Below are 25,276 nucleotides of genomic sequence, written 5' to 3'. Positions count from 1 at the left end.
ACCGTCACTGTCACCGCTACAGACACTGTCACAGAGAGGGAGGGAGGGAGAGGAGAGGAGAGGATAGGAGAGGAGAGGAGAGACACAGGGAGGGAGGGAAGGAGAGGATAGGAGAGACACAGGGAGGGAGGGAGAGGAGAGGAGAGGATAGGAGAGGAGAGACACAGGGAGGGAGGGAGAGGAGAGGAGAGGAGAGGAGAGGAGAGGAGAGACACAGGGAGGGAGGGAAGGAGAGGAGAGGAGAGGAGAGGAGAGACACAGGGAGGGAGGGAAGGAGAGGATAGGAGAGACACAGGGAGGGAGGGAAGGAGAGGAGAGGAGAGGATAGGAGAGACATAGGGAGGGAGGGAAGGAGAGGAGAGGAGAGGAGAGGAGAGGAGAGACACAGGGAGAGAGAAGAAGAGGAGGAGGAGAGGAGAGGCACTGTCACAGGGAGAGAGGGAAGGAGAGGAGAGGCAGAGACATAGGGAGGGAGGGAAGGAGAGAGAGAGAAGGAGAGGAGGAGAAGAGAGGCACTGTCACAGGGAGGGAGGAAAGGAGAGAAATAGAGACAGGGAGAGAGACAGGGACAGAGAGAGAGACAGGGACAGGGAGAGAGACAGGGAAAGGGAGAGAGACTGGGACAGAGAGAGAGACAGGGACAGAGAGAGAGACAGGGACAGGGAGAGAGACTGGGACAGAGAGAGAGACAGGGACAGAGAGAGAGACAGGGACAGGGAGAGAGACAGGGACAGGGAGAGAGACAGGGACAGGGAGAGAGACTGGGACAGGGAGAGAGACAGGGACAGGGAGAGAGACTGGGACAGGGAGAGAGACTGGGACAGGGAGAGAGACAGGGGCAGGGAGAGAGACTGGGACAGGGAGAGAGACAGGGACAGGGAGAGAGACTGGGACAGGGAGAGAGACAGGGGCAGGGAGACAGACTGGGACAGGGAGAAAGACAGGTCGAGAGACAGGGGCAGAGAGAGAGACAGAGAGAGACTGGGACAGGGAGAGAGACAGGGACAGGGAGAAAGGGACAGGGAGAAAGACAGGGAGAGAGACTGGGAGAGAGACAGAGAGAGAGACAGGGAGAGAGACAGGGGCAGGGGGAGAGACAGGGGCAGGGGGAGAGACAGGGAGACAGACAGGGAGAGAGAGACAGGGACAGGCAGAGAGACAGGGGCAGGGAGAAAGACAGGGACAGGGAGAGAGACAGGTACAGGCAGAGAGACAGGGGCAGGGAGAAAGACAGGGACAGGGAGAGAGACAGGGACAGGCAGAGAGACAGGGGCAGGGAGAGAGACAGGGGCAGGGAGAAAGACAGGGACAGGGAGAGAGACAGGGACAGGCAGAGAGACAGGGGCAGGGAGAGAGACAGGGACAGGGAGACAGACTGGGAGAGCCACTGCCAGAGAGAAGGGAGGAGATTTAGTGAACCCCCCCCCCCCCCCCCCCCCACCACCACAAACTGAATTTACTACTTGTCAATATCAATTGCAGTTCCATCCACTTCCCATCTCAGTGGCCCTCCCCCCCCTCTCTTTCATTCATTCTCTTCAAATTGTTTCTTTCTGTCATTGTTACTTGTTGCCTAACCTGCACTAACCTGGTCACCCTAATCCTACCCTAAACCTACCCTGTGTGTGTGTTTGTGTTTGTGTGTGTGTGTGTGTGTGCGGTTACCCTGCCCCAGACTAGCTGTTGTTATTCTGGCACTCATCAGCTGCTGTGAGGAGCACAGGAAGGTGGGACTTTACCACAGAAAGGGAAAAGTGTTGTCAATTTAATCTGTGTTGTTGTACGTGGGATTAAGGGTGTGTGTAATTAGGGATTACTAGGTCTGGACACACACAGAATGAGGAGAGGAAGGAAGGGGAGGAGACACACAGACACACAGACACACAGACACAGACACACACAGAAAAAAAGGCCTTTGGATTTATATAAAACAAAAATTGTACATCGGTTCAACATCATTGAAATGTGTTTAATCAACACAAATTTGTTTAATCAAAGATGATAATTTATGTTGATTAAACACATTTCAATCATGTGGAACCAATGTACACAATTCTTTTTAATCCCAAGGCCTTTTTTTTCAGTACACACGCACACACACACACACACACTCTTAGGGAGGTGTGAGGGGCCTGGGGGTAGGGTGGGGGGGGGGGTCACAGGTGAGACTGGCCAGGTGAGAGCGCGGGGGGGTTCTCACCAAATGCTTCAAATTCTACATTCCATTGGAATTGGGGCACGGAATGTCAATGGACATCTACATTCCTTTGAACACACTGAACACACTCTGTGTTCCATCAGAACTGCATAATCATCACTACTAAAATGCCCTCATAATCAAATGTGCCTTGTTATATTGTAGGACACAGCCACACAGACACAGACACACAGACAGACACACAGACAGACAGACAAATACACACACACAGATGGACAGACACACAGATACAGACAGAGACACAGACAGAGACACAGAGAGAGACACAGACACAGACACAGACACAGACACAGACACAGACACAGACACAGGTTAATCATATAGAGAGCACCAGAGATGAGCTGTGATACTGGGTGGAGGGGACAGGTGGTGTACAGCTGATCTGGGTATTCATACAGAGAGAAGAGAGGGGGAGAGAGGGGGAGAGAGAGGGAGGGGGGAGAGGGGTACCTATTGTATCTCCCCCTGATCCGGGATTACAACAACCCACCAGCTCACAATGCAGGTTACAAGGCTGAGAACCCACAAGAACAATCAGTTGATTAATTCAAACGCTTTTCACTGGACAAATAATAATAATAATAATAATTCTGGAATTTTCTTTTTTTAATCAACAAATTCAACATAAATCACATTATTATCGTTATTTACCGACAGTTGGCAGAGGTCACGGCAGATTATGGGGACATAGCCGCTATGCTAGCTAGCACGCTAACACCCCACTTCTACTACTGTACACACACACACACACACACACACACACACACACGCTCACGCACACGCACACGCACACTCACAGGAAACCATTTGCTGCCTATACTCGGTAGTGTGTACTTTGTAGTGTGCCAGGGGAACAGGCCTAGGCCAAACTTACTACATTGTTGTATACTTACTACATAATGCATACTTACTACATAATGTATACTTACTGCATATTGTAAACATACTACATACATGTAACTTTGTGCTTCCTTGGGTCTTTTTTCCTTTTCCCAGGAAAAAGGCATGTCTGTGTGTGTGTACGTGTGTCCAGTCTCGTTCAAAAGTGGGCAAAAGTGATGTAAAAACAACCAATCTAGTCGATTCTAATGAGAAGCTGCAGGACGCATGTCTCTATCAATCCTCGGTTCTGTGCGGTTTACATTGTAGAATAATTATCAGGCGCCGAGTGTAGTATGATTTAGCTAGCCGTATTTCCTCTGGAGCCACCCTATCGCCATCTCGTAAATCTAACCTCAATAACTCTTGTTCCCAAAGTCCAAGTTGTCTTCATATTTCCTCTCAGGCAGCTGACTGGCCACCTCGGGGCTCTGGGAGAGTGGCAGGAGGGGTCCTGAAGATGACCGGACTGACCTCTCACACTACGTCCTACTGAGGCGTCGTCTACTGAGGACTGGCATTCGACTGCAGGTGTTTGATACAGTGTTTGATACCATTCCTCATTCCATTCCATGCATTGCAATGAATTACATGGTCCCCTGTGGTTCAGTTGGTATGTTTAGGTCCCCTGTGGTTCAGTTGGTATGTTTAGGTCCTCTGTGGTTCAGTTGGTATGTTCAGGTCCCCTGTGGTTCAGTTGGTATGTTCAGGTCCCCTGTGGTTCAGTTGGTATGTTCAGGTCCTCTGTGGTTCAGTTGGTGTGTTTAGGTCCCCTGTGGTTCAGGTTCAGTTGGTATGTTCAGGTCCCCTGTGGTTCAGTTGGTATGTTCAGGTCCTCTGTGGTTCAGTTGGTGTGTTTAGGTCCCCTGTGGTTCAGGTTCAGTTGGTATGTTCAGGTCCCCTGTGGTTCAGTTGGTATGTTCAGGTCCTCTGTGGTTCAGTTGGTATGTTCAGGTCCTCTGTGGTTCAGTTGGTATGTTCAGGTCCCCTGTAGTTCAGTTGGTATGTTCAGGCCCCCTGTGGTTCAGTTGGTATGTTCAGGTCCCCTGTAGTTCAGTTGGTATGTTCAGGTCCTCTGTGGTTCAGTTGGTATGTTTAGGTCCCCTGTGGTTCAGTTGGTATGTTTAGGTCCCCTGTGGTTCAGGTTCAGTTGGTATGTTCAGATCCCCTGTGGTTCAGTTGGTATGTTCAGGTCCTCTGTGGTTCAGTTGGTATGTTTAGGTCCCCTGTGGTTCAGTTGGTATGTTTAGGTCCCCTGTGGTTCAGGTTCAGTTGGTATGTTCAGATCCCCTGTGGTTCAGTTGGTATGTTTAGGTCCCCTGTGGTTCAATTGGTACTGGTTGTGGGTTTGATTCCCGCTGGGACCATATATACCGAAAGATGTATGCACTCACTGCAATGTAAGTCGCTTTGGATAAAAGCATCAGCTGAATGGCATATTATTATATATTATTATTAACCCGTCTTCCGATGTCTACCTCCACCAGCCTCCCCTGATCTCCCATAGACACTTAAAACAACTCAACAGATACCACTGATGTACAGGGATTACCATTTCACCACATCAGTTCATTTGAACTGTATATAAATGTAACTACATTTCCATGAGCATTAAACACATACCATATCCTTCAGTGTAACACACACACACACACACACACACACACACCCAACACAACACACACACACCCCCCCAACACACACACACACACACACACACACACACACACACACACACACACAACATGCGTCAGTATCGGTTAGAAGTTTTACTATTCAACCAATGCTGCCGGTAACACTATAGCTAGACACTACTAACTCTTTACAGGCTAAACAGACACATGCTCGCACACACACACACACACACACACACACACACACACACACACACACACACACACACACACACACACACACACACACACACACACACACACACACACACACACACACACACACACACACACACAGAGAGAAAGCCATTTGCAAATGTTGTGATTACGTGGGTTGTATAATGCAAACAATTTGTCTGATTACTTCACATTGATTAGTGTTTCTTTGTGTTTGTGTGGGCAGTAAAGCTGCAACCCCACACTGCTGGAGAGGAGGCTACAAATGCTGCAGGCCTCAACCAGATTAGGACCAGGATGCCTGGATGCTACTGTTAGCCACAGTCCATCAACACAAAGCTAAAAACCCCAGGAGGATCTGGAAACGTCACAAAGTGAATTAAAGTAGGGGGATAGAGAGAGACTGTCTCTAGGTCTACTTCCCGGGGTCAACGCAGCTGTGTGTGTGTGTGTGTGTGTGTGTGCATGTGCGTGTGCGTGTGTGTGTGTGTGCGTATGCTACCACAGGCATGAATCTCTCCAAAATCTTTAAAGCCCCTAAATATCTGACGTGCCACTTGACCCTTCACCCCCAGCTGTGTGTGTATGTGTATGTGTGTGTGTGTGTGTGTGTGTGTATGCATGCATGTGTATATGTGTGCGTCTGTGTGTGTGTGTCTGTGTGTTTGTGTGCATCCATCTGTGTCTGTGTGTGTGTGTGTGTGCATTTGTCTGTGTGTGTGTGCATTTGTCTGTGTGTGTGTGTGTGTGTGTGTGTGTGTGTGTACGTGCATTCATCTGTGTGTGTGTGTGTGTGAGTGTATGTGTGAGTGTGAGTGTGTGTGTGTGTGTGTGTGTGAGTGTATGTGTGAGTGTGTGTGTGTGTGTGTGTGAGTGTATGTGTGAGTGTGTGAGTGTGTGTGTGTGTGTGTGTCTCACCTGGCTGTTGATATCAGCGTTGTTCTGCAGTAACACCGACACTAGATCCTTGTGTCCTCTGTCACAGGCCCAGTGCAGCAACGCCCGGCCCTGAAAACACACACACACCTCGTTATTCCTGTTCCAGGATTTGTTTGCGCTCAAAGTTGACCACCTATTTTGATAAGTCAATTAGATCATTTCTCACATCATTCGGAACAACTACAATTTCAACAGGAGTTTAGAGATACTATACCAACAACTACAGCACAGAAAGACTAAAATATATATAATATATGCCATTTAGCTGACGCTTTCATCCAAAGCGACTCACATTGCAGTGAGAGCACACATTTCAGTATATATGGTCCCAGCGGGAATCAAACCCACAACCTAAGCGATGTTAGCGCCATGCTCTACCAACTGAGCCACAGAGGACCAAAAAGCATTTGGGGTCTATTTTCTGTCCAAGAGGAACAAGATGCTACTGTGTAAAACACCCCAAGGAAAACATTTGTTGGCTGAATATGCTTACATACTTTTATAAGGGTGGAGTGATTCATTTAGCCCTAAAAAAAAAAGCACAGAATAGCAGGATATTCATTCATATGACATGGACATGTTCTGAAGCCCTGCACTGCATTACAAATGCCTGTAATCTTAATCTGATTTAAATGAATGAAGAGTCAAAGGTCAAAAGTCAAAGGCTACGGCAAAATGGTTGACAAATCTCATTGTTTTCTACCTACTAGTCAGTACAGTAGACTACAGTCTGGTTGGCTACTAGAGTTTATTACTCTAACCTAGTTAACAGTGAGTAATAGAGGTCCCTATATCGTGCCGTTTGTGAATTTCGGTGAACAGTAGTAGTTTAGTCTAATGCAGCGTTTCCCAACCGCTGTGCCGCGGCACACTAGTGTGCCGTGAGAGATCGTTGGGTGTGCCGTGAGAAATTATCCAATTTCACTTTTTTTTAAATTAACATTTATTAATTAATATCTGCAAATAAAATGCCATTGTCGAGTGTCTGTGCTGTAATATAGTGACTGGCAGAGTAATGTAATATTCGTCCGGGTGGCAGCAGGTAGCTAATTGCCTCGTTCCTTCTTAGAGACAAGAGTCGCATGCGACAGGTCGTGGTGACAGTGATGGAGAAGTTTTTAAAAAGGAAAAATGTAAACTCCGAACTGGGCCCTGGACAAGATTCTGACCCAGGTGAAGTAGCAGGCCCTAGTATGAGTGGTGGTAAAAAGAAAGCAAAGACGGTGAGCTCGAGGCAATACAGCGAAAGCTATCTTCCAACAGCGCCATGGTGCCAAGCAAGCTTAAACGCCATCTCCAAACGAAACACCCGTCACTTCAAAACAAGCCGATGGACTATTTTGTTCGCCTGCGTGAAAACACAGAGAAACTTTTATGAGAAAAACCACAAAGGTAAATGAGAAAGCCCTCAAAGCTAGTTGCCTAGTTGCTGAACTCGTAGCTAAATCCAAAAAGTCCCACTCTGTGGCAGAGACATTAATACTACCTGCCTGCAAAGCCGTTGTCAACGAGATGCTCGGCCCTGACGCGGTTAAAGACATAGCTAAAGTCCCGCTCTCAGATAACACAATTGCCAGGCGTATTGATGACATGTGTACAGACATCGAAAGTCATGTTTTGGGAAAGATACGCATCAGTAGGAAATTTGCGTTGCAACTTGATGAGTCTACGGATATTAGTGGACATTCTCAGCTCTTGGCCAATGTGCGTTTTGTGGATGGAGATGCCATTAGAGAAAACTTCCTATTTTGCAAGGCACTGCCAGAAAAAACAACAGGAGAGGAAATGTATATAATATTGTAATTATATATACTGTATCAGGCTACAGTGTCATTTTGTAACATTTTTGGTTGGTGGTGTGCCACAAGATTCTTCCAATGTAAAAAATGTGCCGTGGCTCAAAAAAGGTTGAAAAACACTGGTCTAATGGACCGACTTGAATCAGAAAAGGTTCCTGCACTGCGCATAAGTGTGTGTGTGTGTGTGTGTGTGTATATGTGTGTGTGTGTGTGTGTGTGTGTATGTGTGCGTGCAGGATGTGTGTGCGTGGATGTGTGTGTGTGTGTGTGTGTGTGTGTGTGTGTTTGCGCGTGCGTGTGTGTGTGTGTGTGTATGTGTGTATACGTGCATGTGCGTGTATGCTTGTGTGTGTGTGTGTGTGTGTGTGTGTGCGTGCGTGTGTGTGTGAGATATGGAGATGGGAGTTGCTGGAGCGTTCAGTGAGATAGATGTTGGAGCCAACCCCTCCTCACCTCTCACACACTCATCTATTGTCTTTGTTATGCACGGCTCCTCAAAGTTAACTTCACAATAGATACCCCCCCTCCCCCCCTTAAGAAAAAAATAATTATGCACTACAATTTATAACTCAGAGCCTTCAGATCCCAGCTATGTAAGGAGGTGGTGACAGGAGAAGCTTGGATCGGCTCCTGGCAAAGGGGGGGGGGGGAGGGGGGGTCAGGGACAGACCTGCAGCTCAGGGACAAATTGCGGAGGGCCGGCACAGTCTTTAGAGGTGATTGATGGCTGTGGACAAAACGGGAGCACCCCCCCTTGATCAGCCCACCCAACACACACACACACACACACACACACACACGTTTAGACATGCACATGCACACACGCGCGCACGTGCACACGCACACGCGCACACACGCACACACACACACACACACACACACACACACACACACACACACACACACACACACACACACACACACACACACACAGTCTCCCCCCTCCCTCCCTCCCTTCCTTCCTGAGCTCCAAGCCCCCTCATTCGAATTCAGGAGCTCATTTTTCAGTTTGGTCAATTAGATAAAGCTAACTCCCTAAGTCCTATTCTATTGCTTAAATCTTATTGATCACCGAGGCTGCATGTTAAAATGGATATTTATGAGCAAGGCTGGACTCTAATTCCACAGGCTTCTCTCTGCAGTTCTGGTTGGGTCTAAACTGTGACTGTTTGTCACATTTTCATCACTGAATAGTTTTGGTTCGCTTTATGCTGTTACACCACAATTCCAAACTTTATCTTCTAGATCGTTCTAAGATAGCTTCTTAATCGGATTACCCGTTTGGGGAAAGAGTAACTGCACCATAACCTGCTACTGGACTGGTCCTCTCTCTCTTATCTGACCTCACTGGTCAGAATCTACCTCAAAGAAGTTACCAAGTTCTAGAATGCCCACGCTAACTCCTTCACTGAAATGCTCCTTTCGAGAACCTCAAACTAGCTCCCGCCCTAACACTCCATTCTAGAGCCTCAAACTAGCTCCCACCCTAACACTCCATTCTAGAGCCTCAAACTAGCTCCCACCCTAACACTCCATTCTAGAGCCTCAAACTAGCTCCCACCCTAACACTCCATTCCAGAACACTGGGACAGCAGCTCGCTCCATTAAACAAGGCCATGCTTGCTCCCTCTGTAAGATTGTAACACTCCATTGTACAAGGCTAAGATCGCTCCCTCTGTGAGTGTGTTGTAGGGGATTAGCGATTTCAAGCAGCCATGACAGGGGCTTTGACTAGCGGCTACACTGACACACAACAGACCTGTCTGGGGCTGAAAGGACCGTACACACGCAGCTACACGGTCCTTCACACTCTCAGACAGTCTCCGGTCTCCTTAGTCTATAGAGGGAGGAAATCTGTCAGCTCAACACACTCTAATTGAACAGAGGACATTGTCCCAGAGAGAGAGAGAGAGAGAGAGAGAGAGAGAGGAAGAGAGAGAGAGAGAGAGAGAGAGAGACAGGGAGAGGAGGGATTCTTCGGGCGGTATTACAACTGGTATTACAACTGGTATTACAACCTGCCCTTCCGCCCCCCCCCCCCCCCCCCCTCCCTCCAGCAATGAGGGGGGTCTAGGTGAATCATAAAGACATGGAGCGGTCTGATCTATTAGGATTATTTCTCCATTCGCCCCCCCCCCCGCCCCTCCCCCTTCCAACCCCCCACCACCACTGTACATCAACACTAATGCCTCTGGCCTCTGGAGAGGGGTGAAGGGGTGGTGGGGAAGGGGAGGATCAGAGGTCACCCTCCCCGGATCATATCACTCCAAATTATAGTGCCACCCCCCCCCCCACACACACACACACACACACACACCACCCTTCCACCAAACCTTAATTATACAGATGACAAAATGAGTATATCAGAATGCTATTGACTGTTCGTTGTTTGCTCCTATAGGACGTCAGGTAATGTTTAACCTGGACCAATCGTAGCTCTTCATGACCGGGAGAGGAGATGATGTCAGCCAGGTAGAACAGGTGGACTTCACTCCACATCGGCCACTAATCATCGACACTCTGACATTACAAAGCCAGCATCAAAGACAGACTCCAGGCTTAGTACACACGCACGCACGCACGCACGCACGCACAGTCTAGGCTTAGTACACACGCACAGTCTAGGCTTAGTACACACGCACGCACGCACAGTCTAGGCTTAGTACACACGCACACAGTCTAGGCTTAGTACACACGCACACAGTCTAGGCTTAGTACACACGCACAGTCTAGGCTTAGTACACACGCACACAGTCTAGGCTTAGTACACACGCACACAGTCTAGGCTTAGTACACACGCACAGTCTAGGCTTAGTACACACGCACACAGTCTAGGCTTAGTACACACGCGCAGTCTAGGCTTAGTACACACACACACACAGTCTAGGCTTAGTACACACGCATGCATGCAGTCTAGGTTTAGTACACACACACGCATGCACAGTCTAGGTTTAGTACACACACACGCATGCACAGTCTAGGTTTAGTACACACGCATGCATGCACAGTCTAGGCTTAGTAAGATGGATGAATCTATTCATTCAGACCCGACATGGCTCTCTGTATTGAACTCACTGTCTCTCTGTCTCTCGTAACTAGGAGCCTCACAGTGTGGAACTTCACTACTGCCCTCTGCTGGTCAGTGTGGTGCACTGGAGGCCTGAGATGAACAATGGTATCCCGACCACACAAAGGCCAACAAGCACCATCTGTGCCCTCCTGTCCTGTCCTGTCCTGTCCTGTCCTGTTGTTTCCTCCTGTCCTGTCCTGTCTTGTCGTCTCCTGTCCTGTCTTGTTGGCTCCTGTCCTCTCTTGTCCTCTGCTCTCCTGTCTTGTCCTGTCCTGCCCTGCCCTCTCCTCTCCTCTCCTCTCCTGTCCTCTCCTCTCCTGTCCTCCCGTCTCCTCTCCTGTCCTCCCGTCTCCTCTCCTGTCCTCTCCTCTCCTGTCCTCCCGTCTCCTCTCCTTCTCTCTCCTGTCCTCTCCTCTCCTCCTCTCCTGTCCTGTCTTGTCCTCTCTTGTCCTGTCCTGTCTTGTCATGTCCTCCTGACATTCCCTCTCCTGTCCTCTCCTCTGCTCTCCTCTCCTTTCACCAACTGGCTCCCCATCAGGAGAGAGAGGGGCCAGGATGAAAGAGACACAGGGAGGCCTAAGCCGTTTTCTCCGGGTGTTAAATGAATCAACAGCAGATGAATAGATTTGAGGTCAGACCGGAAAAACACCTAATGATGCAAATGCTTTAAGCCTCCCCCCCGCCCGCCCCTGCCCTGTAGATTAGCGCTGTGCCGATGTAATACGGTTTCCATGGTTACCGTTGTTCCCATGGCCAAACATGGAACTGAGGATATCAGTTGGTCAGTGAGTCATTTGTAGTTCAGTGAGTCACTTGTAGTTCAGTGAATCACTTGTAGTTCAGTGAGTCATTTGTAGTTCAGTGAGTCACCTGTAGTTCAGTGAGTCACTTGTAGTTCAGTGAGTCACTTGCAGTTCAGAGACTCTCACCTCTTCATCTTTAGCGTTGACTTCTGCTGTCTTGGCATCGATGGCCTTCCTGATGTGGTCGATGTTGTTTTCTCTGCAGTAGTCAAAGATGTTCTTGTCTTCTTCCCTGAGTGAGAGAAAGAGGGGGAGGGAGGGATGGGGAGGGGGAGAGAGAGAGAGAGAGAGGGAGGGGGAGAGAGGGAGAGAGGGAGGGGGAGGGAGGGATGGGGAGGGGGAGAGAGAGAGAGAGAGAGGGAGGGGGAGAGAGGGAGAGAGGGAGGGGGAGAGAGAGAGAGAGAGAGAGAGAGAGGGAGGGGGAGGGAGAGAGAGAGAGAAACATTACTAACATGACCTATGGAACAGTAACTCATTCGACAAACTAAAATGTACAAACAGTGACCATAGTTACATATGGAAACAGGCTCCTTTGTGCACCATCCACCTCAGCGGAAACAACAACAACAACAACAACAACACCTGCAGCACAGGAGTTTAACACCTAGAACTAGTTAGTCTAGTCTAGTGCCTGGAACTAGTCTCTAATAATACGAGTTTGTAAACATCATTTAGCATACGACTTATTCATCCTCTTATAATTGACAGATCACACACACACACACACACACACACACACACACGCTCACACACACGCTCACACACACGCTCACACACACGCTCACACACACGCTCACACACACGCTCGTAAACTGTCTACATTGTTTTTCTGGAAAATACCTGTTTTCCTGTATGAGAGAACAGGTGTGTGTGTGTGTGTGTGGGGGGGGGGGTCAGGTGTGACAGCTGTAAACACCACGTCAGTGGAACACACACATACACACACACACACACACACACACACACACACACACACTTTATGACATGGTGGGTAAACAACCCTGGTTGTCCCCTGGGAAACTGACTCTAATCACCTGCTGGCATTAGGGGCACACCAGGCGGTATGGGGGGCACGGGGGGGGTGGGGTGGGGGGAGGGGGGGCAGTGGAGGGGGGGTAAATCTCATTTAGAGCTTTATGCCTTCCCTTTTATGCATTCCCATTAACTGCATTTAGTGCTCCATTGTCTGGTAGAGACCCCCAAAACCCTACACCCCAGCTCTCCAGCCCCCAGCCCTCTAGCCCCTCACAACTGTACACCCCAGCCTCTAGCCCTCCAGACCCCCAAACACCAACCCTCAAAATCCTACATCCCAGCTGTATACCCCAGCCCACAACACCAATCCCAAACTGCTGCCCCAACCCCCAGGCCACAGCCTCAGCCCAAACCCCCTGCCCGAACTCCCAGGCCACAGCCTCAGCCATGCCTCAGCACTCCTCTATGTGCCCTTCAGGGTTACGAGGAGACTGTCATAACCAACTGTACAGGAATCTCTTCCTCACTCTCTACCCCCCCCACCCCTCCACCCCCACCCCCCCCCCTTCTCTCCTCTGTCGGGGACAGAAACCAGGTTACGTATCAACACCCTCATTTACATACTCATGATGATCATCATGTTTATTCATGTTTATTCATGAGCTCCCCCCCCCTTCCCCCCGTTCCCGTCCTCTCCCCTCGGCAAAACGATGACCCCGAGTGTCCCTGCCACGTGGGCGCCATCCGTCTCCCACGGCAACTAATCAATGAGGAAGCTCATCAGTCTTGTTGCGTTGCGCTGGCCAGCGGCAAGGGGCTGGGTCTCACGGAAAGAGAGAAAGAGAGAGGGAGAGAGAGAAAGAGAGAGAGCTAGAGAGATAGAGAGAGAGAGAGACAGAGAGCGAGACAGAGAGAGAGAGAGACAGAGAGAGAGACAGAGAGAGAGAGAGAGAGAGAGAGAGAGAGAGAGAGAGAGAGAGAGAGAGAGTGCTCTGACAGGCACGATTAATGGAGCCCTGATAAACGACGTGACATCAGCGCCGGCCCTGCACTGCATGCTGGGAAGGTCACTGGCTACTCTGTCATCCCCCACACGGGCCTGGTTAACAACATAGCTGACTGACTGACTAGTGGGAGAGAGGGGGAGGGAGGGGGGGACAGGGAGGAGAGGAAAAGAGTGAGAGAGAGAGAGAGCGTGTAGTGGTGTCCAGCCCAAAACCCGGTGAACAAGCCCGTTTGAATTTCCACAGTTGGGCTTTCTAGTCCCGTCCCATATGATCTCCAGTTTGTCTACATTCTGCAGTTCGTAAGGCGGCGAACTATGACCCTAGTAACAACACGTCAAATCTGTCGATTTTTCCCAACAGGTTCTGGTAACTTAAGCAGTTTATGGCCGTTTTATCTGTAAAAAGCGCGACTCAAATCCATTTGATTGTGACGTCACAGTGAGCCGACTTTGATTCTGCTTGCCACCCACCATCTCTCCCTACAATCCGCGGCCCGAGCCTTCTTTGGCCTCATAAGGGCCAGGGGGGTAGAGGAGGCTAGAAGCCTGAGCTTTAAGCACCGAACAGGCCTGGAGTAAGCACCGTTGAAGCCCGGGAGTGGCTGTGGAAAAGCAATTGGCCTTGGCACACTGTGTGAGCAACCAGGATGTAATTACCAGTCTACCAGGCATCTGCTTGAGGCAGCAGAGGGGCTGAGAGGAGAGGAGAGGAGAGGAGAGGAGAGGAGAGGAGAGGAGAGGAGAGGAGAGGAGAGGAGAGGAGAGGAGGGGAGGGGAGGGGAGGGGAGGGGAGGGGAGAGGAGAGGAGAAGGGGGTAGTGGAGGAGAGGACAGGAAAAAAAGAGGGGAGAGGAGAGGAGAAAAAAAGAGGGGAGAGGAGAGGAGAAGGACTGAGACGGGAGGAGAGAAGAGGAAAGGAGAGGAGAGGAGAAGAGGGGAGAGGAGAGGAGGAGGGGAGGAAAAAAGAGGGAAGAGGAGAGGAGAGGAAAAAAGAGGGAAGAGGAGAGGAGGGGGGAGGGAGGGGAGAGGAGAGGGGAGGGAGGGGAGGGGATGGGAGGAGAGGAGAGGAGAGGGGAGAGGGGAGAGGAGAGGAGGGGACAGGAGGGGAGGGGAGAGGACGGGAGGGGAGGAGAGGGAAATTAGAACCCAGTGATGCAGGAAGTGGAACAGAGTCAGTCCAGGACACGCTGGGCAACACATGCCGCACGCCGAGGGGAAGGGGAGGAGCATCCTAATGACTTCCTGTCTCCCAGCAGGCATCACTACTGGCGATCAACAGGAGGGGGGCGTTGCCAGGGGAGAGCCCCACCATCCGACCCCACTACGCCACCCCAAAAGTAATTAACAGCAGGCCAACTTCTCTGAGAACACCTCTCCTATCCTCTCCTCTATCCTCTCCTCTACCCTCTTCTCCTCTACCCTCTTCTCCTCTCCTCTCCCCTCCTCTCCGCCCCTCTCCCCACAGAGAGCATGCATACTAATCAACCTCATTTAGGGTGAAAACTGCTTATTTCAACCCTCAGTTTAATAACCGAAAAAGCCTTTTTCTCTCCAGAAACGAGGAGGAGGAGGAGGAGGAAGAGAGTCTTTCGGCTTGAGCAATCCTGCGAGCCGAGAATTCCCGTAAGAACGAGGGAGGGGGTATCGTTAACATAAATCAGGACAGTCTCCGTCTCTTGGCACCGTTTCAGTTTACAACCAACCAGGGGAAGTGGAGGCTGGTGGAGGTGGACATCGGAGGATAGGGCTCATTGTAATACATGGAACGGAATGAGGAATGGTATCAAACACAACACACACACACACACACACACACACACACACACACACACACACACACACACACACACACACACACACACACACACACACACGTCTGCTACAAGTATGGTTCAGAGGGTTCAACATTCCTGTCGTAACAGACGGAACAATAAAGTTGTATAGCATTTGAATACCTGATCATCTCTTCCTGGTAGAGAGAGCTGACCGCTGGGCCTCCGAAGCCTGTCCTCCGCTCTCGTCTGTCGTGAGTCTGGCATAACAACAACAACAACAACAACAACAAACACATTACATCATTCAGAACAAAATACAAGGTGTCTTAAACAACAGCATCTTATATAACAGCATCTCATATTATAATCGCAAGGTTCCTGGTTTGATTCCAGCCATCGACATATCCTGCATGTCATCCCTCCTCTCTCTCACCCACCCACCCACCCATCCTTCCTGTCAATCTCTACTGTCTCTGTCCCAATAAATCAGAAATGCCCTAAAAAAACATATAAAAAAAAAAGAAGATGGTTCTAATCTCAAGGATAGCCTCACCTGTGGCCGTAGCTTAGCGTGCTACACAATAGCTTAGCTAGCCTAGCGAGTGAAGGTAGCGCTGTGTTCGCTGTTCTCCTCACACTGTGTGCTGCACAACAGAAAACAACAGAGCCGTTTGGGGAATAGGAGTCCCTATTCACAGAGGAAAACACCTACCCTCGCCCGCTCTCCTTTTATGTTACGTTAACCCATTCACTCAATACAACGCCGCCTCTGTTTAGGCTACCCTTTCACAGGGAGAGGTGCCGACACCTTTGTTCACCTATTCACAGTGACTGCAACAGGTGTGGAGAAGAGAAACGGGGCACTTTTAAACCAGCGTTAATTCAATAGCTAAAAATGTGCAGCTTTACACATGTGTAAATAATTTTGTTACCAAGCTATTACATGTGAAAACAGTCACTATTACATGTTGTAAGTCACTGTTACATGTATTAACAGTCACTGTTACAGGTTGTAAAAGTAGTAGAGGAGAGGAGAAGAGATGTTAACATGTTATAAGAGTAGCTAACATGTAATAACAGTCGTCACTCGTCACTATTACACGTTACAAACAGTCACTAACATGTTGTAACACTACAAAACTAAGCCATGGGTGTAGCATAGTCTAGACGACCTTCTAATCTCCTCCTCTGCAACGACTCACAAGAGTTATCAAGAACCAACAAATCTGATCTAATTTCCGAGGGGAGACCACGAGCAAGAGAGAGCAAAACAGAAACAGAAAAAATAACGCAAAGGCATGCACTTTTAAGAAATGTAATTCACTTCTTCTTCTTAACTCAGAAGAATATTCGCTGATGCACTACGTTCCATAATGTAATGTCAGTCCCCTGCAACAATACAGGAGAGGTCAGGTCCTGGCTATTATCCCCGTCCCCGTCCCCCCCCCCGCCCCACCCCTGTCCCCCTCCCCCCGGGCCGCCACAGTAAGAACTTTGTTTACACTAATAGAATCACAGGTCTATTGCAGAGAGAGGGGAGCTGAGAAGCTGCCCTCCTCCCTGGTATTGTGCTGCGTCGGGGGGCGGCCCGTGTCGTTCGGTACGGAACCTCTACGGCACCGGGACAGAGAAAGGGACGTGTCAGGAGAGGGCGGGAGGGCTCTGATGGCGGCTGACACTTCTATTGTAGACGAGACGGAGAGGCGAAGAGGGAGAAGGAGAGAGATGGATGGATGGAGACGGAGAGAGAGAGAGAAGTAAGGGAGGAAGGAGAGAGAGAGGTGGGTGGAGGGAGGGAGGGAGGGAGGGAGGGAGGGAGGGAGGGAGGGCACTGGCACACACAGGACAGGTGACAGGTCTTTTGTGTTGCCGAGCGGAGCATCACTCAGAATCTGTCCAATTAGAAAGGGGGGTTACAGAACGGCTGTCCAATTAGAGCAGAGGTTAGAGAACGGCACACGTCTGCTGCTTTTGTGTAGAAACTTCATTCGGGGGGGAGAAAGGCTTTCAGGGTTTCTCTCACAGTGTGTTTGTGCTTCCTCCAGCTATGTTGAATACACAATATATTAGATTAACTAACTGTATGAGCCCGTATAAGCGGCTTTCTGTATTCCATTGTGTCCACCATTACCATGCTGGAAACGGCATGTCGTCAAAGACGGGGGGCTGGTCCTTTGATAGGAGTATAGTGTGGTAGTTTAAATGTATTAAAGATGTGCTTCGTTCAGCCTCTGTGCTGGGCACCGTGGTCCTCCACCCCCCACTCTCCCCCCTCTCTCTGCCCAGCAGGTGATGTGATTGTCAGCTGTGACAGCCAGGTGTGTCGTTGTCGTCGTCGTCGTCATCGTCCTCCCCCCCCCCATCCCCCGTCCCCCCCCAGGGCCAGTCTGTTATTGTGGTGCTGGAGAGTTCAGCAGGTGAGTGATTCCACTGCTGTACTCCCCCAGGTAGGGCAAGGCCATGCATGACAATACTGCCCCCTGCTGTTCAGACACTGACACGGCTGATAGAGAAGTCAACAACACAGCTTACAAATCATCTCAAATACCACCAGACTAAAATGACACTATAAAACAGATATACAAAGACATTCATAAAGAACAACAACAACATAATTCTCGCTCTCAAATATCCAATAACAATTACTTAAAATGAATATTGTTGTGGTGCATTTTTATCTGTTAAAAATGTTGGTCCGCAAAGCTTTAAACCGCCTCGGCAGGTGCTTGGACTCTCTGCTCAGTTACACTGTCAGCTACTGCCATCTGCTGGCCAATTATCTACATTGCATCTAAGGTACAAGTAGCACTGTCTATATTAATCACCTGTCATGTTTTATCTCTAGGTGTTGGGAGTCATACTAGAACTCATTCGAAAACGTGGCTATTATCCGGGATTGCAATCTACATTCAAAAGAAGTGGTTTGAACATAATCTTTTGTGAATTAAGGTTTAGCATGTTTTCCCCCCATGTGGGTTTTTCTATGTAAAATGTGTGTAAAATGACTGTGGGGCCCAGTGCTTCTGAGACTACTGTTATTACATCATTATTGACATGTTATTACCTTGCTGCTGTCTGGGTCTAGTGTGTTTACACACGTAACATACTCCTGCATCGCCTCCTCAGCTCCCATGTCCCCCAGCTGCTTCCACGCTTGCCTACAACAACAACAACAACAACAGTCAGTTGAGACAGTCAGTCTCAGACTCTTTCTTACTCTGTCCGTCTGTCTGTTTCTCACCCTCTCCTCCTCTCTGTCTGTTTGTCTGTCTGTCTGTCTGTCTCTCTCCTCCTCTGTTAGTCTGTCTCTTTCCCCCTCTCCCCCTCTCTTCCTTTCTGTCTGTCTGTCTCTCTCTCTCCCCCTGTCCTTCTCTTTGTCTGTCTCTCTTTGTCTGTCTCTCCTCCTCTCTCTCTCTCTCTCCCTCTTATCCTCCTTTGTCTCTCTCTCTCTCTCTCCCTCTCTGTCTCTCTCTCTCTCTTTCTTTCTCCCCCACACTATGTTTCGCAATATGTGAATCATTCATAATTCCAGAGAACAGGAGCAGTATATGAGTTTCCATTTGGAACAAGAAAAACTGGAATTCAGATTGAAATCAGAGTGCTCAGTCTCACTAATAAAAGTCACCCATTCACGATTTACACATTCATCAGGACCTTGAATAAACACATCAACATGGTGATTATTACCCAGTCAAGTAACCATGGCTACATACCATTTCCTCTGACCTTCAAAGTCAAAGAAGCCCGGCTTTGCTGTGTTACATTTCCCCACCTTGACCTGTTAACAGAGGACATGTTGAATCAGGTATACACTGACTGTTGAACAGGTAGATAACATCAGTGTCTCACACACGCGCGCGCACACACACACACACACACACACACACACACACACACACACACACACACACACACACACACACACACACACACACACACTCTCTCACATGTCCACACACTCTCACACACAAACACAGCCGCCCCCCCCCCCCCACACACACACACACACACACTCTCACTCTCACTCTCACACACTCACACACTCACACTCACACTCACACACTCTCTTAGCTTAGCTTAGCTTAGCTTATTAGAGCTCTCACTGATGTTCACAGTCAATTAAATAACAGGCAATTAAGGTGATCATAACCAACCATCACCTATACGTGTATTATTAGTTGATTCGTCTCTTCGAAGGCCTGACCATGGTAAAACCCTTTCATTCCATCACGTCAACAGAATAACCATGGAAACAATTAAACAAGGGCAAGATCAGAGATCAACATTTATGATATAGACTGAAATGTAGTTTCGTCCCGAACGTGGCGCACCTGACATGCGACATCGTGTCACCTGAAACATAGCTGGCTATGACACATGACTGTAACTATGTGCACCGCCGTCCCGATAGTCACCTGTTTGTACCTAGCATACAGGTACAGTAACTGTTCCCTGCTGGCCGTCTGAACTAGGTCTCGGAGACGGTCTGCCGCTGCCTCAAATTCTGCCTCCAGTTCCTCGCCTTCCAGCCGGTGTCCCGCGTCAACTCCGCCGCAATCGAATTTCCCTAATCCCAAATCGGAGTCAGAGTCCGATCCTCCGCCGAGAGGCTCCCCGGTGTCGGGCCGAGCTGGGTCGGTACCTGAGCCTGTGGCGGAGTCAGGAGAAGACGATGGAGAGCGAGATGCCATGGTTGAAAAATAAAGACAGTTAAATGATCACGCTGACAACCGTACAGTGTTGGTCTCGGTAGCTAATGCCACGTACAATTTGCCAATAGCGATTTCTTGAATTCGTTATCGCCAAGAATCCTTCTCCTTGGTAGTCGGACTTGTTTGTTTCCTCTACTGGTCCGTCAGTGGTACAGTCCGCTAAAAGCATCGGCTGAAACCAGGACTTGAAACAAACGCTCCGACCTACAGTGGGTTCCCGTTATAAGAATATAATAATAATAATAATGTTGCCTAATAGTTTTATGAAATTCATGACGTTCAAGTATCTCGAAAAAGACAACCCATCATAACCATAAAATATAATACAATAGAATAGACCAACTCTTCAAAAATCTCTTCTTTCCACAGACAAAATATTGGTTGCTTATCCAGTGTTTCATATCAGGCTAAATAAAACAGGGGTTTCTGATAAAGCGCTGTGTCAATATCTAGAACAAAAAAAACAAGTAGCTTAATAATGTTATGAGTTATTGAAAATTATCCGTTTTATTTCTTGTGGAGGTGGGCACATAGGTTAGGCCTATTTACATTCAGTGGCATTATGTTTACAGTGTAACCTTTAGAATAAGTGTGTTTAATATTCCTAATAAATATAGAATACTCTGTTATTGATTAATGGACGGGTTCCTATGCAGTAGGCAACAACTCGCAACTGTGGCCATCATATAGATTATCTTCCTTTTCCCCACTCATTGCTTGGAATTCTTCTCTGTTCTTCAATGCCCTACGCACCCGTCTCTTATTTTCTAGGATAACATTTATTTTTAAATAAGAGTGTGTGGAAAATGGAATTGCGTAAGTCATTGAGCAGGTGGCATATTGTTGCATTAGCAAAGGTAGTCCAGCAGGTGGCAGTATTCACAAAGTGTAGATGTCTTATCCAGTGCGGCATCATTCAGCCGCAGCACCTGCAGCGGGCTGGGCTTATAGGGGGTTCTATGGGGGGGGCTATGATATCTTCGACAGGTCCATAAACCAGCACACTGCCATACGCGCAAATGGGAAAGTCTTGTAAACCAAAATAAGAAATAAAATCATTTGGACTATGAAAAAAGATTTGAAGCAAGGGAGGTTGTTAAGGAAGAGCTTATTTGGTATTTAAGGGATTGTTGGCTACAGATTAAATGGATTGTCTAAAACAAAACTAGGTCGGAGAATTAGAGTTGACTTAGAGTACACGTCTCCAATCCTTATTATTTGAAAGCAGGCCTAGTTGTAGGACTATGAGGGGGCCTTACGGTGAACAGCAGATCCGAATAAACTTTTAACGATGCTCCCTCGTTATCTCCAATGGGCCTATTCATAAAACCGTCCTCTCCCCTATCTCATTATAGGTAACAGCAGCGGTGACCTAGTAAGACTTACGGAGATCTAATTAAAGTCATTGTGAAGTCTATAAAAGTTAGAAGTAATGGCATAAATTGGGGCGGAGTCTTTAGTTTAATTCAAAGTTCAATCATGTTTTAACCGTTATAATAACCGTCTATTTATGATTTCAAATGACCGTTATCAAACAATAACAGACTCATTTAGCTTATACTATTTGTAACTACAGGCGCTGGTGCCAGAACACATTTAATGACGCGCGCGGTATTCCCAGAAACGCGCTCCGAGGATGAGCTCACCTCTATAACGGTAAATAAAATGACACAGCCTGAACACCGCTCCATAAATCAACATATGCAATCTAATAAATCACCATAATACCATTCACAGAGTCTCTTTGTTAGTCACTATTGTAAAGAGAGAACATTCTGGGAAAATTATGTATTGTACAGTGTAAAAGTGAGGTGAATAGAGGTGGGTGAAGCCAAATGTGTTTTCCGATGGAGATAAAAAAGTGAATCAATGCGCAAACATCCCATGTCAACCCAGAAACGGTTAATTATTTTCTTTTTTAGAATAACCTTCCAATATGCAAGATAACAATTACACAAAAAGAGCGCTACCAACATACAGTGCGCACTTCTGAGGGCGTTTCAATTTCCCTCACATCCACCGTCGCCTGTCACTGCGCAGTGACGCAACCACGCTGCTGCCTGAAAGCGATGGCGGACCGTTGTGTCCGCAGACCGTACCAGCGAACGCTCAGAGAAAGTCGTTGAGGCATTTTTACCGGGGCCGTTAATATATTGTCATCAAACCACCTGTTACAAAGGGAGGGAGGCCTCTTTGATCGCCATCCCTCCCACGAAATAGTATGCGGGACGGGGTCTCTTGGAGTACGATACTCGGGACAAGACAGAACGAGCTTTAGTGTGGGCTAACGCACGCGAGCCAGCAAGTTGACAGAAATAACAAAACTCGCGTCAACAGCGGAAGGGACAGTCCAACGAGGAATTACCGGTACTGAGGTTGAGGAGAGAGCTGCTCCGGCAAGATGAAATTCACGGAGCACCTTTCGGCACATCTCACTCCCGAGTGGAGGAAACAATACATTCAGTATGAGGTAATTTCAAATGCTTGTATTTGGAAGTGATTATTTCTGATTTAAAGTGGGAAAAGTCTCCCAAGTCCATCTTTTGATGATTTTTTCATGAATGCCCTAATGTGAGGATGAATAAATAACATTAACATTGTATTCTTTTTTATTTGTGTTTTTCTTTTACGGCTGTTATCAATTTGACTTTGAGCCTACTTCTTGAATGGTGCAGAGAAAGACTGTACGCTAGATAAGAGCGGCTTAGTTTATGGTAAGGTATGAATGATAGACAGCCTACAGAATTAATTAGCACATGCTGTGTTGTATTGTTGTTTTGCTGTTTTGTAGAAATATTATTTTGAAATGTTGCAAGGCCCACTTTATTTGTTTTTTCAGGTTGTCACTTTGATTTGAGAAGCTCTTTGTTCATAAATTGACAAATGCACGTGCTATTAATTTGTTATGAGCTCCAATTCAATTTATGTTGTAGGGTTAGGGTTAGATACAGAATTAAATTCCACGACCATTGGTTGACATTTCTGTCATCTGCTACTGGGTCGCCGCCGCGCGCGATTCTTATTAAATTGGAACCTCTGAACAATTCATATTGTAGAACCTCATTGTTAATGTTTTCCTCAAAAAATATATTTTTTTTAAAAATGTACAAATCTGAAATTTCACATTACCTTGAACAAAAGAAAGAGCAACATAAATTATTAATAGCCCCTTCACAGTGAATGATTTAAGTCAGCGTGAAATGTTTCCCTTGAACGACAGCTGAACATGTGTATTATCTTAGAAAATAATTGCCATATAACGGATTCGATTGAACATAAATATTGCGCATCAAGTGTTTTTTGTTTTGTTTATTTTTTTCCAAGTGTTGCTTTATTTGACAAGCATGGAAAGAACCGGGTTGGACAGTAGCCCACAACTACTCAGTCTCACCCCGCCGATTCTGGCAATAGTTGGCGTTTGACTCTGTGTAGTGTCTTCGGTTTTAGAGAGTGCATTCAGAGTGTACAGTAGGGTATATCCAGGACAGGAAGGGGGTTTTGTTGAGACATGTTGGAGCGTTTTCAATTTCACCATCACACCCTATCTCCTCCTGGTTCCCAATAAGAGGCTGAGTGCAGAGACGCTCTGAAGACAGCCTGCCCCGTTGCACTTATTGTTATGAATTATAGACAAAGAAACTGAGCTGAACCTCTGCATCTCTCTCTCTCTCTCCCTGCTGCCTTTCAACTGGCAACATGCTACAAAACAAAACATATTATAACTGAATATACTCTACAACATTGTAGACTATTCTATAGTGTTATAATTAAATGGATACAACCAACTCATTAGGAAGGTCTATAGAGGCATTGATTAGTGGTGAGGGTAGAAAACACAGACACACACACACACACACACGCACACATACACACACATACACACACTCACACACTCACACATGCCCATAGTCTTTGTGTGTGAGTCCAGACGACGGCGTGGAGCACAGGGACAGACATACGGCCAGATCAGCCATTTTACACCTCCGCTCGCTGACGGATGATGACTTGAGATGGATGATGCTGATTCCACACTCATTCTACATTGTTGTGTAGTGATGTTGTACTAATACTGTAAACATATTGTAGTTATACACAATACTACTGTTTGCTTGTGTTTCTCATCATGTTTTTGTAATTGCTCCTCTGGGATTAATAAAGTTATATTGAATTGAATACAGATTGAATTGGAATGTTACAATGAAGCTTAATAAAATGTGTTTGGATCCTCAGCGAGTGTCTCTGCTGTGTGGAGGGGTTATAGTACATGTTGTTGGTATGGAGACTTGTAGCCATTTCCTCTGAAAGAGAAGAAAGCATCGTCTGGAGGAGTCTTACAGTAGGCCTGTTGTCTGTGTAGATGCCAATCACATCTGAGTTGTTATGGAAACATTAGATTTATTTGTCGTCATCATACATCAAAGATTTGTATCTCAATTCCAGAATATTCGTCAACACCTTGAATACTGAGGTACAAGGTGTTAAACTGTTTGTCCTCGATAACACTGTCCACACGTGGCCCTATACTTCCACCTTAACACTGTAGTTACTCTGGTAACTACAGTACACTGTATGTGGTAGCATTGATGTTTAGTTCAGTCACTGCTTTGTAATTGAATGGTGATGGAGGTGAGTGTTTTTCATAGTCCTCCCGAGACCAAGCCAAGTCCATCCAGACGACAGTCATGTTGTTACAGTATCATAACTGTCAGCGCTGGCAGAGCTGTGGAGGCATAAACAGCAGAAATCCAATTAGAACACTGAAATACTTTGTTTGCTTCCTCTCTTGTCGCTGCATGCCGGGCATTGTTGCACAGTGATTCATATCTGAGACTGGTCGCAGCGATGGTGCGTGTGCGGTTGCAGCGATGGTGTGTGTGTGGGCGCGTGCGTGCGTGCATTTGCGCGCGTGTGTGTGTGTGTGTGTGTGTGTGCCTGTAGTCTGACCTGTGTGTCTCTCACTGTGGGTGGGAAGCTTAGGCTGAGATTGCCAAGAGCCACAAAGGAGATGGACGTCTCTGTTCAATCTGCTGGAAACATTGTTTTTCATATCACATGTGTTCCTGTGTTCTCTGTCTGTCCGTCAACAAACAAGAACATACCTGAGCCATGTTTTGGCGAGAGAACTACAGTATAGTAGTACAGTATATAATATGAGAATTTAATAGAATAGATTCCTTGTCTGTGTCTTACTCTAGGGTGGATATCCACCCACAGCTCCGATTGACTCTTTTATCTTTTGAAATGGGGTCTA

General features: G+C 47.6%; 1 protein-coding gene across 1 annotated transcript in view; it reads right to left on the bottom strand.

The window, feature by feature from the left end:
* The window catches only part of acbd6 (acyl-CoA binding domain containing 6), a 39,517-nt gene extending 19,359 nt beyond the window's left edge, over nt 1-20,158 (bottom strand). Inside the window, exons 1-6 of the mRNA XM_083696338.1 lie at nt 19,729-20,158; nt 19,027-19,091; nt 18,378-18,471; nt 15,494-15,570; nt 11,685-11,790; nt 5,866-5,955 (exon numbers count right to left, since the gene is read on the bottom strand). Of these exons, the coding sequence (XP_083552464.1) occupies nt 5,866-5,955; nt 11,685-11,790; nt 15,494-15,570; nt 18,378-18,471; nt 19,027-19,091; nt 19,729-20,004 (708 nt within the window). The 5' untranslated portion in view covers nt 20,005-20,158. The remainder of the gene's footprint in view (nt 1-5,865; nt 5,956-11,684; nt 11,791-15,493; nt 15,571-18,377; nt 18,472-19,026; nt 19,092-19,728) is intronic.
* Between the last annotated feature and the right edge of the window lie 5,118 nt (nt 20,159-25,276).

The sequence above is a fragment of the Argentina silus genome, assembly GCF_951799395.1.
Source record: "Argentina silus genome assembly, chromosome: X".
NCBI lineage: Eukaryota > Metazoa > Chordata > Actinopteri > Argentiniformes > Argentinidae > Argentina > Argentina silus.
The sequence above is the reverse complement of the archived record's forward strand: the minus strand, read 5'-3'. Positions and strand labels throughout refer to the sequence as shown.